This window comes from Gossypium arboreum, chromosome 7, assembly GCF_025698485.1.
Source record: "Gossypium arboreum isolate Shixiya-1 chromosome 7, ASM2569848v2, whole genome shotgun sequence".
NCBI classification, from domain to species: Eukaryota; Viridiplantae; Streptophyta; class Magnoliopsida; order Malvales; family Malvaceae; genus Gossypium; species Gossypium arboreum.
The window spans coordinates 4,299,654-4,316,100 of record NC_069076.1 but is presented as its reverse complement, the minus strand read 5'-3'; the positions used below and the strand labels follow the sequence as shown (position 1 = coordinate 4,316,100).

The 16,447-nt window shown below is 30.4% G+C and overlaps 1 protein-coding gene and 1 long non-coding RNA gene across 2 annotated transcripts; both read right to left on the bottom strand.

Moving 5' to 3' along the window:
• Positions 1 to 3,825: 3,825 nt before the first annotated feature.
• Positions 3,826 to 4,559, bottom strand: LOC128295276 (uncharacterized). Its single transcript, XR_008285626.1, has 2 exons — positions 4,472 to 4,559; positions 3,826 to 4,039 (listed from the first exon to the last, which is right to left on the bottom strand). It is a non-coding gene; the product is annotated as an uncharacterized LOC128295276 (long non-coding RNA).
• Positions 4,560 to 15,600: 11,041 nt separating this feature from the next.
• LOC108486781 (uncharacterized) lies at positions 15,601 to 16,156 on the bottom strand. Its single transcript, XM_017791010.2, has one exon. The coding sequence runs from the start codon at positions 16,045 to 16,047 to the stop codon at positions 15,886 to 15,888; it is 162 nt and encodes a 53-aa protein (XP_017646499.1). The 5' UTR covers positions 16,048 to 16,156; the 3' UTR covers positions 15,601 to 15,885.
• Positions 16,157 to 16,447: the final 291 nt, after the last annotated feature.

Genomic DNA, 16,447 nt, shown 5'->3' with positions numbered 1-16,447 from the left:
ATACATGCATACGATATGATATACATTTGTTTTTGGGTTGTATACAAGCTTACAAAATTTCTATTGCTAACCCGAGGTTGAATTAAGACCAAATTGTAAAGATATCAAAATACCAGGTCGATGTCACGACTTCAGGGGTTCCTTGTTGCAATATAATATATTGACTTGATTTCGTTGTGATGTTAAGGGACTGACGTCGCGACGTGACCCCTGTTTTACAACAAAGTCTAATTTGGTACCTATTCAATCAATCAACACAATTCAAATATACTCAACACCAAATCTCAAAACCATTGGTGCTATTCCAACATGCATTTTCAACGTATCTCATCATATATATATATATATGTATATATATATATGTATACATTACTTAAACATACATGCTATCTTAGGCACTTATGCCATTCAACATCCATTTACCAAGTTAGCACATATATTTACACATTCACTTATAAGTCTCAAATATGGAAACCTTTCATACAATTAATTAAGGTAACAAATTCACATTTGACCATTTCCACGTTACAATTTCAAGCTTCAGATATAAAGATAACCACCAATTATGCCAATATTAATTGAACCTAGGTACATGTCGTATAAAGAACAAAAATAAACTTTATAAACATTGATGAGTCGAGTATCTCTGGCTGGATGTTGGAGTCACTGCTCGGGACCTCAAGATGTACCTATACCTGCGCACGAGAAACAAATCGTACGCTAAGCGATAAAGCTTAGTGGTATTTCAATGATTCAAGTCAATATAACATAAGTTATAATCAATTGCATACAATCTATTTGATTTTTTTAATACCAACCAATTTATGCACATCTCATGCCAAATATCATCCAATTCATCAACATATACATATGTCACAAGTATACCAAATGCATTATAAGAATCATCTATACATTACTTCAAATAGCCAAGCTACATGAACATGTTATACTCACATCTCAATGCCATTGAGATTTACATATCTATTCATTTTACAACATTTGATCATATCACATTTCATTTCCAAATTGAATCAATTCACTCGTTATCTTTCCATGCTAGCCCTCAGGCTTGTTTAACTGGCTCACATGGTCTTTCACATGCTATCGATAATCATGTATCGTATATATGTACCTATAGTAAAATTTCATAACATTTAATCAATTTTGAAAATCATTCTACCGATTCACAATTTATCTTCCCTATTAACATGACTCGTAATCGAACAGATATATGAATCCTAACCAACACACCAATTTGGCACCCAATGTCTTATCGGAACATCTGAAATAAATAGATCGTGCCTAGTGCTCATCAGTTTAACTGAAGTAAAGGTTGTGCCCAGCACTCATCGGAACATCCGAAGGAAAACTCGCCCAACACTCATTAACATATAGTCAAAGTAACCCATACTCAATCTATCCTATGACATACCAACTATATCTGAATCTGCCTAAACAGTTAATAAGGTAACCAATTATCCAATTCATCATATAGTTCAATCCAAATTACATCATTTTCAATTAATCAATTATTTCATAATTTCATCATATAACATAAGATGTTGCAACTCAATTCAATACCAATATCATATATCCATCTGTTGGAAAATCGAGTTTAGAAAATGTAGCGAAAAATAGGTTAAAGGGAAATTTTTTTTTTCCAAAACCAAGAACATGGTTGTGTTATCTAAAGTAATAAACACTTAATCAAAATTGTACATTTATGATTCGTCTAAGATGAACACTTCGAACAAGTAGTTTTCTCTGCTATCCTCAAGCTCATGCCTACCGAGTGTGGGCTCGCTTCGAATAAGAAAATTTTTCATAAAATTACTAGTGGGGTAATTTTTTCATTTCTCTAAAATTTTGGGCTCAAATTGTAAATAATGAGAATTTCTTTTAGAAATTTTGTCAATTTTTTCATTTCTCTACAACTTTTTTTTAATTTAAGTTTATGAAAATAATGACTTATGCTCTCTTTATATAGGGAGAGTTTAGAGAGAGTTCAACTAGCATTAGAATTAATCACATTAATATTAAATTAATAGAATATTATCTAGATAACTATTAAATTCAATTTAATATATCATATTAATACCTAGATAAATATTAAATTCATTAAAATAATATTATATTACAAAAATTTCATTTGAAATCAAGTTACCTGGTAAAGTCCCACTAGAAGTCTAATTTTTCCACTACTCTGCCACCGAAGACGAATCACCACCATTGCAACCATCGTGCCCAGGGGTGCCATCGCCAACGCGACTCCCACTGCACCCTGAATCATCACCGTTTTGCCCAAATCACCGTCGACTGCTGCCAGTTCGGTTCGGTCCAGCCACTGGCTGGACCATCGACCTGGTTCAACCTGTTTTTGTGTTTCGATCTCGGGTCCAATTTTTAAGTTCAATTACTCATTAGGCCAATTTTCTAACTTGAAATTTAACTTCCAAAAATATCATATTTATTTTAATTAAATTGATTAATTTAATTTTACTTGATCAAATTTAATTTTCCCCAAAAATCACTGAGATTTTCCAAATTAATTTTTCAAGAAAATTCTTTAATCAAATTCTCTAGTTGAAAAATTCTCACGACCACCTAATTTAATTCCACATCGAATAAATCGACTCAATTAAATTATTTCTAAAGTTGTAGAATTTTCTTCTGATTCAAAGGCAGTTCGATTGAGTTTTTGTTAAGCTAGTGGAGGGAAGAATTAGACATATACAATTAGGCTCGATTAATTACAATTATATCCAAAAGTATCGTTCCAATAATTCGCACTTTACTTAATCATGGAGTCAAACCACAAGAAGTGCCATGATTGAAAGCTTTTTAATGTATACTCTTTACGAAAGTAATTTATCCAACTTCTTTATCCAATGACATCCCCATGTGTGTGTTACTCTCATACGATATTATTGATTCCTTTGGGGTAATTTCATTCATTCAATACAATCATGTGTTATCTCATTATCACAATTGTGTCTTCTTAATGATTAATATGATCACTGTCAACTAATGACTGTGATAAATTGCTCGTTCGAGAACAAGCAACTCGTGACCACGTTTCATATTTATCAATCCATACAATGCCAATAAGAAGATATTGTTAACTCTTTAATCAAGCTATGAATTTCATTGTTGCTAGTAAATTCATGTCATACACAAGTCATATACCCAACATAGCAGCTATCAGCTTGATCATCTTTAGAGCATAAGCCTCCACTTATATCAAAACACATGAGTTACATACGAATGAGTAATGACTAACTCAAGATTTAGGTAAGTCACACCATGAATGTCACAAGTGAATTAATTCACAAATGGTTCAAAATTAATTCAACTTAGATCCAGTCCAATGTATCATTCTTCTAATGAGTACATCTATGTCTCTACTCGTGGAGTCAACTTCTCTAATAGTCAAGACAAACCATCTCCCCAATTGGAATTGTAAACGACATAATAATCCTTCTAAGTATTTGAATCAAATGCTCACTTTGATTCATTTACGGGATTACGGAATCGTTTAGATTATCTTGTGAATTAAGTTATCTTTCTCGCAATGTAAACATTCTTACAATGCCACTTATCATCCATTTGAACTTAGACAATCAATTAGCTAATATTTGCTTGTCACAATTTTGCTACGTATGCAAAACATGAAAGACAGAAACACAAAAGATATAATAGTGGAATGTGAAATTAACTTTATTCATTTATTCATCATTCAAATACATAGAAAACAATTACATGTTTACTACAACATGGGCACATTTTCCAACGGCATCAAGTTACTCTACTTTCTATTTTATTCAATTTAGTCATCTATCTTAATAATCAATCTCAATCATAGCAGCTCAATTCAAATAATCGTTCTTAATTCACCTCAATGTCAAATTATGCAAAACATCACAAATATGCAATAATTAAATTTATCCCAAATCATAGAAATACAAACCGAAAGCTCGCATCAACTCGTTGTCGGCTCTCGCTTTTCCTTTCCATCTCGATAGCCCTGCATCATCTTTAGCTACGAATAATAATTCAATAATGACACAATATCAAACTCCATATCAAATCACATTTAAATTCGAAGTCATACATATTTTTCAATTTATTCAAAGCATAACCTTCAATCTAGAGCTTCAGATTAAAATTCGATTTCACTTTTACTCATTAGGGATCTTCTACTTTCTATTCCTATCGAAATTTCATAATAGTTTCACATTTTAATCATTTTGCACCCTCATATAAGAAACTAACAATTAAGCTTTGCAATTTTGTCCTTTTCATAAACTAAACTTAATTTATATAAATTTTACACCTAATTCTTTAAGAAATCAACAATTGAAACTTTCTAAAACTTTAACAGTTTTACAAATTAATACATGAGTTAGCTAAATCAAGCTCCCATGACCTCAACTCTATAAAAATTACAAGAAAATGACTCGAATTCACCTACCAATTTGTGGCCAAAAGCTTGGAGAATTTCCTTTTAATTTCAACATTGGTGGACGATCTAATAAATGAAGATGATGGCTTTCTCCTCATTGTCCACTATCACAATATATATAGTATGATTAAATTAATTAGTTTTAATTAATTAACTTAATTAAGGTTTATCTTAATTTAACCGCTTACTAACCAACTTAATGATTCCTATCAATATCGTCCACTATATAATGTTTATTATTGGTTTACTAACCATTTTAGTCCCTTGAACAATTGTTATTTAAGTCTCCAAGCCTTTTCCTGATTAAAAATCTATAGTGATTAAACTTTTACATTCTCTTGGTTTTAATTAACCATAATTTCAGCTAAATTGTCTAACCAAATTTCAATTCATTTATACATTGTAACGTCCCAAAAATTTAATCTTTGATTTGATAAAATTCGTTGTAAATAAGTATCTTCCCCAGCAGTTAAGTGATTTTTATGTGTGTGTGTGAGGTCTTGAGTTTGATTCTATGGGTGAGCAAATAGTGTTATATTTTTGCTTGGGCTAACTTAGGGGTTGCCTTTATAGTTGAGTTTGGGTTGATTTCAAACCCTTAAAAATCTGATTAGGTGCCAGATTTTAAGGTGGTTGTTTTTCTTTTTAAATTTTCTTTTTAATTTTCCTTTATTTTCTTTTTCCCAAATTTCTTTCCCAGTTTCACGTTCTTTCACCTTTTATTCTTTGCTTTCTTTACACCGCCATTCTAAATTTTTCCTACTATCAAAATTTCTTCTTTCTTTTGTTGCGCTTTTGTCAATTTTCTTTCTTTCTTTTCTTCCTTGTGGGGTTAATTTATCTTGCAATACTTTCGGTTCCTCATTTTGTGTGCTGTTGAAATTCTGGAAGCGTTATTTCATTTCGTCGGTTGTTGTTCTAAGGGGTAAAGTATATTCATTCACAATCTAAGTGTTTGTTGTTTGGTTTTTAGGTGTTGGGTTGTGATAAGTTTATGTTTTGAGTTTTTGTACTGATTTCAATGCGTGTTTAGGAGAAGAAAGAAAGGCAATCAGCTGTCCTCCAGCTACTTAGACATTGTTTTGTTGCTATTTTATTTTGGGGTAAGTGCTCAAATACTTTTTTGGGGGTCGATTGAATACGTTTGAAGTTGAATTTTTGTTAGGTTTCGCAAACTATTACTAAAATTTGGTTGTGATAATTATCGGTTTAGGTGTTGGTTTATTCAATTTTGAAATCGGCGTCAAAAAATATCCAACTGTATAACGAGAAACCCAGAAAATGGCGAACGGAAAAAGTCAAAATTGGACACTGTCGATGCCACACGGTCGTGTACGACACACGGTTTGGGCTATTTTGGGTCGTGTGGACCACAAGGGCGTGTGTGAGCTGTGTGGACCCAAAATTCAGAATTCTATCCTAGAGCCGTATACATCATCCCAATCGACTGTGGGCCTTTTGTAGTGTTAGTAGGTGGTTAAATATACCATAAAACATGAAATTTGGTCATCTGTTATTATGAATTCTGATATTTGTAAGTGTATATGAGGTGTCATATGATAATTCAAACTGAGTGTAATACTTAATACGTATATGATTTGCATCTGAAATGTTATGCATGATTTTTGTCTGATTATAACTGATTCTGGGGTGGGATGTATATTACGTGAAGGAAGTGTTTCTGTGAGAGGCGATATCTCGCCCATTATACTGGCAGCACTGCTGTAAATTTTCTAAAAGGTGTCATATCGATACTAAGTGGTGTGTAAGGCTGGATGGGTCTTTAAGACTCTACATAGTGTGTAGGGATGGTTGGAGATAGTGTGTATCGGATGAGGGTAGGATTGTAAATTTGCATATGATTCTGATTTTGTATGGGATATTCATTTGTATCTGCTATGTTATGTAATAAATCTGAAGTTGAATTTGTGACTCTATTTCATTTAAGTTACACACTTAGTTATAAAAACTCACATTCTATTTGTCTGTCACTTTCAGGTAACCCTCAGACTTAGGTAGGTCGGTGCAACGGGAGCTCAATTATATCCACATTTTCGTAAACTCAATTTATTTAAATTTGACTTATTTAAAATTATGGTTTGAGAATTTTGTAAATTATAGACTCTCTGAAAATTTGGGTTAATCGAAAATGTCTATTTTTTTGCAAACAATTGATTTCAAGAAAACAAACCTAGCTTTCCAAAATTTAATGGTTTAAGAATTTTTGCTGCAATGTAATTGATTTTTAGAAAATGTAATTGAACATAGGTTCAACTAAAAAGCTAACTAAGTATAATTTCTATTAAATTAGAGTTTCTTTAGTAACGACATTTGTGCTATTTTTTTTAACGTTTCTGGAAAGCTAAATTTTCAACCATTTTACGTAACCACTCTAAATTCAACCATAACGTCTAAGTCGGGTTTGGAGTGTTACATACACTAACTCAGTAAATATCCCTATTTAATATTTATAAAATCAATTTATGAAAACGAGATTTTGAAACCGCATTTTTTGACACCATTGGAAATCGGGTCATTACAAAGTCCCTGGGAAAAAAACTAGTACACGAAACATGGAGGGGAATGGAACTATTACCAAATGATGATGTCAACATTGATGGAAATCCAACCTATTTGATTGAAGATCCCATGAATTAGGTTCATCTAGGTAATAACGAATTAATTAGTTGATTTGTTAAGCACTAAAATTGTGTCCTTCCTATGGTGTAAACAATGCTAAAACTGTAATTAAGTGAGGATGAGTACAAACTCTTAATCAAATTCATATCCTTTATAGGTGATGTATTAATTTTCCAAATACACTCGAAGGATTAACCTATATTAGTGTTAAGTGGGGTTGCTTCTATGAGATTTATGGTAGTATTTAGAGCACTCATGAAAAATCAAGCACGCGCATGGCCTATTAACACACAATCGTGTTGAACAATAATATATAAGTATAATGTGATTGATAAGAATTTTAATTTACATGAATAATTATTCGTTCATAGAAACATTATGTTTCACTAATTATTTTGTAAATTATGTCTCATTCTTTCTAGTTCTGGTTCATAGCCCAAAAGAGACTAGAGTTGATGCATTATATCTAAATAGAAGGTACTCAGCAAATTTTATCCCTAGTTCTTTTAAAATATGTAGGGGATTGTTGGAAAAATTAAGATATTTCAAAATAACCTGGTTTTAGATTCTTTAAGAAAACCTTAAGATTCTTATTTATAAGCCATTTTACTTCATTGGGCTACTAAGAACCAAATTGAGAAAGGGGGCTCGTGTGCTGGGCCCAAAAGATCAGTGTAATGTACATCCTAGGCCTTTTGTTTTTGGACTTTTTTTTACCTGAATTTTTTAGAGTCTAAGAAAAGTAAATTACTTCACTAGTAACACCTATATTTAGCCAAGCTAAAAATAGTTTAACTGATTAAAGCTATATTTAGTCAAGTTTAGATTCATTGAACTTTTTTAAACTATTTTTGGCTAAGTCAATGTAACACCTCTTGCCCGACTTGATCGTCAAGTCCGAGATACAGGATGTCACATTGGTTGCCAGAGCAACTACAGCTAATTCTCATACAATTTAACCATTCTAGCATGCTTACAAGTATAAAACACATTACTGATATGTTGTATAATCATTTATGGTTTTTATATGAGCTTACAAAAGCTCTTTTTCTATCCCGAAGTCAGTTAATGACTTAATAAAAAAGTTTTCAAAACTCATAGGCTGACGCCGAGATACCATGGTTATCTTGTCGCGACCTCATCAATCAATGAGTGTTGTTGCGACTTTAGAAAACTCGAGGTCACGATGTTACTCACTGTCTATTTAAGTTGCGATGTTGGGAACTTTTCATCGCTACGTACCCCTTGTTTTAGCAAAAATCACTTTGAAACACATTCAATGTTTCCTATCAAAAACATTTTAACATATATAAGCTCATTCTATATTCATCAAGACATCATATCATGCCAACCTATGCTAAATAAAGCTTATGAAACTTTTGAAATCAAGGGTTCATACGGCACAAAACTCAGGATAAAAAAACTAGGCATAATTAGGTTATTTACCCACCTTAATACACAAATCCTACCATTAGCATTTACATTATAGATGACCATTTACATAATAAGGGACCCTACATACATGCCACAATGATAGGTACCAAAATGATCATACTTTTCTTGACTTGATGATAGTGCGATGTCCATATTGATCTGGCTTTAAGAGCTCCGCAGCTAAAACAGGGCACATATTGTCACAAAAAGTGAGCATAGGAAACACAAGTATCCATATATGTCAAACATTATAATATGACCAAAACAATCATCAAACTATACCAATTCATATAAGATCATCATCATTTTATTTACTTGCACTAATCCACTAGTCAATTTCAATACAGTTTGTAACCACATATCTTGATAACTTATCAACTCTGGCTCATTTTCATTTTCCAATTTCAAAGTTCAATTTTAACATTTCGTCCAATGGAACCCTAGTAAAACAGAATCGGACACGCGGGTGAACAACACCACACCAAAATAGCTTGTTTGAGCATAAACTACACCACACAAAAGCACCAAAGTGTAAAGCCCATAGGCATCAAATGTATATATGTATTTAAATACATCCCTCCACCACACCAAGGTCTCCGAAGAGACAGTGAATACTCAATGATCTGCAACAAATGTTGGATCCTAAAGTAACAGATCATAATTTCCACAGCATCAATTAACTCGTACACAAAAGCACATATGACCCCATTGGCATGCCAACTATGTCATAGCCTTTTACTAAGTTCACATGGGCATCAATCATCCATATTTGCATAAATGTAAGATGTAACCATCACATATCAATTTTTGAATTCATCGATCAAGTTTGAACATAAATCACACATACAATTAATAATGCATTTAAGTTCTCTTATCATTATTCTAGTTACCAATCACTAGATATAGTAACATTCACTTAGAGCAACTCAACTCAATTCATTTATGCTACTAGCCAAGTATGTCAATTTCCACCAAAACCTTAACATAAGTTCAAATATAGATAAAAATGAAAATAAACACAAGCATACCTATTTAACAAGGAAGGGTAGTAAGTTCCATAATAACTTACCTTTCAAAAAACAAAATGAGTGAATTTCCCAGGGACTACTCCACAATTTTAGCCTTTCTTCTTGAAGCTCCACTATATCCAATTATTGTTTTATACAAATATATATACATACCAAATCAATATCATATACTAACACACAATAGTTATTGAATGGCTGGCAACAACAATGCCTTGAGATGCATGATCCTAATTAATCATTTTTTGAATACACATATTTTTCATTTTATTCAATTCAGTCCCTAAACTCGGGATAATCATATTTTTTGATCCCTAACTTCGGATCAAAATTTGATTTCACGTTATTTCATTAGGGACCCTATACTTTCTATTTGTAGCTTAATTTCATTATAAGTTTTCCATTTATTCAATTTAGTCCCTATTGTTACAAAGCTAACAAACAAGTTTACTTAAATTTACAATTTAGTCCCTATCATGATCTAAACTTAATAACTATCAAATTCAAGCCTAATTCATCAATTTATCAACAATGAAAACTTACTAAAAAGTTAACAATTGAACAAATTGATACATGGGTTAGCTAAATCAAGCTCTCATGATTATATATCTATAAAAAAATACATGAAGAAGGGTTTGGTTTTCTTACCAAAGTGGTGGTCGAATGTTTAGCTTAAGCTTAAGGCTTTCTCCCTTTTGCTTCAACAGAAGATGGTGGCAAATGGAGAAGATAAGAATGTTCTCATCTCTCCTCCCACTAACCAACATATATATATATATATATATATATATATATATATATATATATCTTAATAAGGATCGAATTAATCTAATTTAATTAACTTAACTAAGCCTTAATTATGTTAATTTTACTATTAAATAATCTAAGTGAAAAACATCATCAATGTCCACTATCTCATGATGGAAAATAGTTTAATAATCATTTTCACCCTTTAATTAATTGCAATCTAGGTCCTTAAACATTTTCTTAATTAAAATTCAATAGCGATTAGATTTTTATAATTTAATCCTTAAGTTTTAATCAATTAACTTATCAGCTAATTACTTGACCATTCTTTATTATATTCTCATATTAAATCCGTAAATATTTCTATTTTCTAGTTACAGGTTCGGTTACGAAAATGGGGTTTCGAAATTGTATTTTTCGACATTATTGAAAATTAGGCCGTTGCAGTAATCCACTAACCTTTACTATTTTTTAGCTAGTAAAATTCATATATATATTCACACATCATGGCTCACTTTCACTCTAAATGTACCTTAAAAAATCTATCGTTCTCCTCTCATTACTCCTTTCCTCCTTTTAAGTTTGTTAAGTATTTTTTGTTGTGATCTATTATTGATTCATGTTCTCGTTTTATAATAGAAAAACTTTCTGAATCTTGGGAGATATGCTATACAACAAAATATCCTTAAGAACAGTATCTAGCACACCTCAAGTTATTTAACTCGTATTCTTAATTTATTAATTTGATGCAATATTTGCCAACGAATTTTCAGGCAGACAACAAATGTGTACTTGCAAACTATTCGAATAGTTTGAAAAAGAAAATTCTAATTTACCTCAATTATTTCTAAGCAAAAAATACTCAAATTGTCCAAGAAAGAAATGACAAAGCGGTTAAAATTATATGTTGACATCTTAAGATTTAAGGTTCAAGTTGTGAAGTTAACTTTTTTTTTTCTTAAATTGTAATGTAAATTTAAGTTTTAAATTTTATTTATTTATATTTAATATATCATTTAAATTAATTAGAACGTGATTTTGAGCGATATTAAGTTACTTTTTATTATATAAACGAACTATTAATTGAACGTAGTAAACAATCTAACTTTTATATCGAATTGAGATTAGACTTTAAAATTTTGAACTCGATCGAATATGATCCAAAATTCTATATTAGACAACACTTTTGGTGTCACTTGTGATGTCTATATTACATCTTCTTCTCCCATGATGTGGACCACAAGCTCTCGCAGACGTCAGATGTGATGTGAGGCAGCCGATAGACATGTTGTTATCATATATTAATAAAAGCGATCAGCAATTTTCCATTTGGGGGACCAAGGTCTCCTCAAATACACCTTTAATTGTGTTCTAATTCGACTCAAAACATGAATTAAGTTGTGACTTCATATTTATATTAAAAGAGACTAAAGTCCTTTATCTGTTTCCTCAAATTCACTTCTGATTATGTCCTAATTCGACTTAAGGCATAAATTAAATTGGGATTTTGTATTCGTATTAAAAATTGATTCAGATGGAATTAAATGAGGTATTGTGCAGATTTTCTTCTGATATTTTTAGATGATTCCGATGCTAATTAACTTATTTAGTAGATATAGATAAAAACAAATACTATAATGACTTTTAAAGCAGAACATTTATCATAAATGTTGGGATCAAACTAAGAGTATAATTATATACATATATCTGGATCTACAATTAAAACAAGGCATAGAGAGAAGAGTTAAAATGGATCCCAATAATTTCGTCTCGGTGTTCTAAAATGGTGCCGACATCATTAAGTAATACTATAAGATTAATGATAAAGGGCAAAAAGTGTCAGTGCCTGAAAAATATCAATTGCTGAATATAGATATTTGTGTTTTGTATTGTACAGGTATGGAAGTATGACAGTTGCCACACACATGATGTATCACATGCCTACACACCTGCAACCATTGAATACAAACATTTTTTTGTCTTTTAAACCTTTCTTAAGTGTACTAGTTGAGTGTTCGTGCAGTACTAGAATTTGCCCATGTATTGACCATCTAATGTCTATACAACTTGATTTTGATCCTTAATGAAAGATTCACCTTCGTAATCACTCGGTAAGGATTAATTCAACTAAGATCTGACCCTTTGTCAAAACAAAGAAACCGAGGCAAGATCTAAGGGAGTCGACCATGGTGAAAGTTTCTTGGGCGATTGAAGCTTTCTCTCCAAATAATCACAAATTAGAAGAAGTAAAAAAGTCTAAATCTTGAGCAAGAATAAGTCGACTTAAAGAGAGTAGCCATCCGTTAGGATAGAAGAAAGAGATAGTCAATATCTTCATCGCTTAATTAGACTTATATATGTGATCTTTTTATCACATAATCAGGATAAGATCTCTAGCTTATACCGCTCTAGCCCTTGGGCTCTAAGTAAGACCATGTTTCGAATTAAATATTAAGTCGTTATTTAAAACTATCACTACTCGATTGAGAAGCATATGGGTTCGAATGTATTGAAGCGCATTATTTTCTTATATAAGAGTTAGGGAGAGACTATAGATAGTTCTAAGTATTGTATCAAAAATAATACCTATAATGAGATATCATATCTATGTTGTGGATAATATTTATCCACCTTATTCAATTCTGGACATATTTGGATCATATCCAAACTTGAATCCGTCCTGCATAAAGTATAAGTATTATGAAAAGATACACCTATTAGATGTTTATATAAAGGAATTTTCTATTAATTATTTTTATTATTACACGCCTCAAAATCATCATATTTTGTTAATATTATCTTTTATTTTTTAACAGAAAATTACTATATAAATATTTGAAGTGTAAAAATAATTTAGTATGTTGTAAAATCTTTGTGCTTTTTAAGCTTAAAGGGGTCTCGAAAACTCATAATGTCCATACATTATTCAAATAATTTTAAAATGTTGCAAATTATTCCAAAGAATTTTACTAAGATGTACAATGGTTGTTTTGTTAAAAAATTTAGTATGAGCAATGAACATGTTAGTGTGATATCACTTATCAATTTTGATTATCCGATTAAGTAAGGAATGTTACAAAATTAATTTATTTAAAACTAAAATTTTACTAAGATAGTTTTAAATATTTCAAGGTGTTGAGTAATCTTGAAATTATCAAACTCGATTTTTAAAAGATAGTATCGTAATTTAGAATATCAATTTTACATGATTACTCTAGGATAAAACATGTTTAATATAATTAATTTTATTAAGGTTACTTTTTAAAATAATGTCGAGTTTTTTGGCGTGTTGAGTACTCTGAGAAGAGAAAAGATTGTATGAAATAGAAATATTATCAATTTTCAATAATTTAATGTCACATCGTAATTCCATCCTGAATTTCAATATTTTCATTTCGGTTTGATTTTTTTTCAGGATGAAAATGTTAAAATTCAGGATGAAATTACTTGTATGGTATTAAACTATTGGAAATGGATAATATCCATGTTTCATACAATTATTTCTCATCTATAGAATAACAAACTCGAAAAAATTTCTTCAAAGATTAAATAGGCCTCGGAATTTTGAGTGAATTATTTTGTTTAAATAAATGCTAAAATAAAAATTTATTTTATCACAAAAGAGTATAGTTTTGAAATGAAATAAAAAGAATTTTGGCCTAGGTTGGTACCTCTGTACTAACACCATTAGTTTCTGCTAACGTGACACTAATAACCAATCTGCTGGTGACACATGATAGTTTTTTAGTATGTCACGTGGTAGATATAAATTTCAAAAATTAAAAAAAAAAACTTCAAGTATATATAAATTAATAGAAAATATTTTTTTCACATAAAAATGAACCTAAACAAAAATATACATACTCTTATTTGTTTATTTATTTTTGAAGATTAAAAAAATTAATTTATGCTCATTATATAGCATATTGAGAAGGTTTCATGTGTCAACACCAGATTGGTTATCAGTATCACACTACCACAAACTAAAGACGTTAGATAGAGGTACCAACGTGGATTTTGAAAAACAAATTCAGATATCAACTAAATACAAAAAAAGAAAAAAAAGTTCAAGTACCAACTAAATATTTTTGGACAAGTTCAAAATATTAACCTTATTTTTAAATATTAAAATAAATTCTTTTATAAGACACTATTATTTAATAATATTTTAATAATGGGTGTCGTGAGATACTAATATTTCCTTAACACAAACCCAAATTTTATTTTTGTAGTTTAAATATTGTTGTTTTAAAAATTAAATTTAAAATTTTATTAAAAAAATTTTAGGTGACTTTTACACCTTAACAAAAAAAGTTGATGGTGACTTTTGGTTTTTGGGGGCTTGGCAGTCCAAGAAAACCATTACAATAGCATATATAACAAACGTTTATCATGATAAGTTGTGAATATCAATAAGGGATAATATTATTTTTGGTCCTCGAACTTAGTAATTAGGATTATTTTGGTGTTTATATTTTTATTTGGTTCACTTTAGTACTTGAACTTGACAATTAAATTCATTTTGGTCTATAAACTTAGATTAAGTCAAAATTTGATGATGTGACCAACATTCTTGAAACATGATTGGATTGATCAGTGGGACCAATTAGACTAAGAATCAATCAATATATTAGTCCAAACAAAGGGGTTAAACTCATTGAATCGGAAACTACTCGAAACCAGTAAAAAAAAACTGAGACAAAAACCAATAGTTGAACAAGTTGAATTGATTTAATAATTTTTTTTAAATATTTTTCTGAATTTCAAATTAATTATTCAATTCTTTTTTGTCTAGAATTTAAATTGATCAAACCAATTGAATCGAGAACCAATGGTTTGACCAATTCAACCACTGGTCGAATATGAGTAGTTATAGGATTTGTATCAAAAAGAATAAATATTATAACAACATGTAATGATATTAAAGTTAAAAAAATCCAAGCATGTCCATTATAGCATTAAATCTAAGTATTAGAATTTGAATAATTGCAGGTAAATAACTTTGTTCGCAAAATTTCCGAAATCCCCCAAATATCGAAAGTTAGTAATTTAATTTTAGAGAAGGAATGGTATGAAATTAAGATATCGTGTCATTTGTATCCCTGTTAAAAATTTCATTCATTTCCACTGTTAAAAATTTGTACTTGTATATCAGAATAAGGTGCATGTAACACATCAAGTTAAACTGTTTAGTTATTTTGTCAACCATGTCAATTTTTAGTAGTAAAAATAGATGAAATATTTTTAACAAAAAGGATCAAATCGTTCTTTAATCTAACATACGAGGACTAATTTGTAGTATAAGGTCCTTCATGGTAATTTTACCAAGATATGTTTTTCATTTACTAAATGAAAAACTACCATGAATTCAAGCATGTTTCATCTTATAATATGTATAAATAAACAGCATAAGTAGATCACGGAGTAATTAAGCAGGAAATACAGAATTACAACATATATATACGTATATATATATATAAATCTCAGTCTTGCTAAAGAAGAACATCATAATATAAGATTGAAACAAGTCAAACTGCAAATCTGGGATTCTCAATTCCATGGAAGAAAAAAAGAAGATTAGAGAGAGATGAGGCCTTCCCTGACGAGCAAACCAAACATGAGAACGAGGAGACCAACAGTGACACACTGAGTCGGGGAGATGAAAGTCTGCGAATATGCTGATAAAGTCACTGCTGCTCCAACTATTCCGATCAACAAAGAGCTCATGTTTTGATTCATCTTTTCTTTTTTTCTTCGTCTATAGCTGAAGATTGAAGAATGTGAATAAATGATGAAATAGTCTTCAGTCTTTTTGGGTACCCTTTCGTCGTTCCTATTGGGTTTTATGACTTTCACCCAATCAATATCAAAAAGTCAACCCTTTTTGGGATCTTCGGCGCCTTTTCCATTTTTTTTAATTAAAACATTAAAATTATGTTATACAGTTTTTAATTAAATTTTATAAGGACTAAATTATAAATTTATGGAGAATACAACAACTTATAACATATTTTAACCAAACTATAATGTTGCTCAACCACTCTTGCCATTTTACACCTTGACTACATATCAAGCTACTTGTCGTATTCAGCAGTCGTAGCATGTTTAGATTGGTTTAGTTTTTTAATAAGATTTTTTT

What these genes read in the sequence shown, in the direction of transcription:
- LOC108486781 (XM_017791010.2), bottom strand. Translation starts at nt 16,047, where the DNA reads ATGAATCAAAACATGAGCTCTTTGTTGATCGGAATAGTTGGAGCAGCA.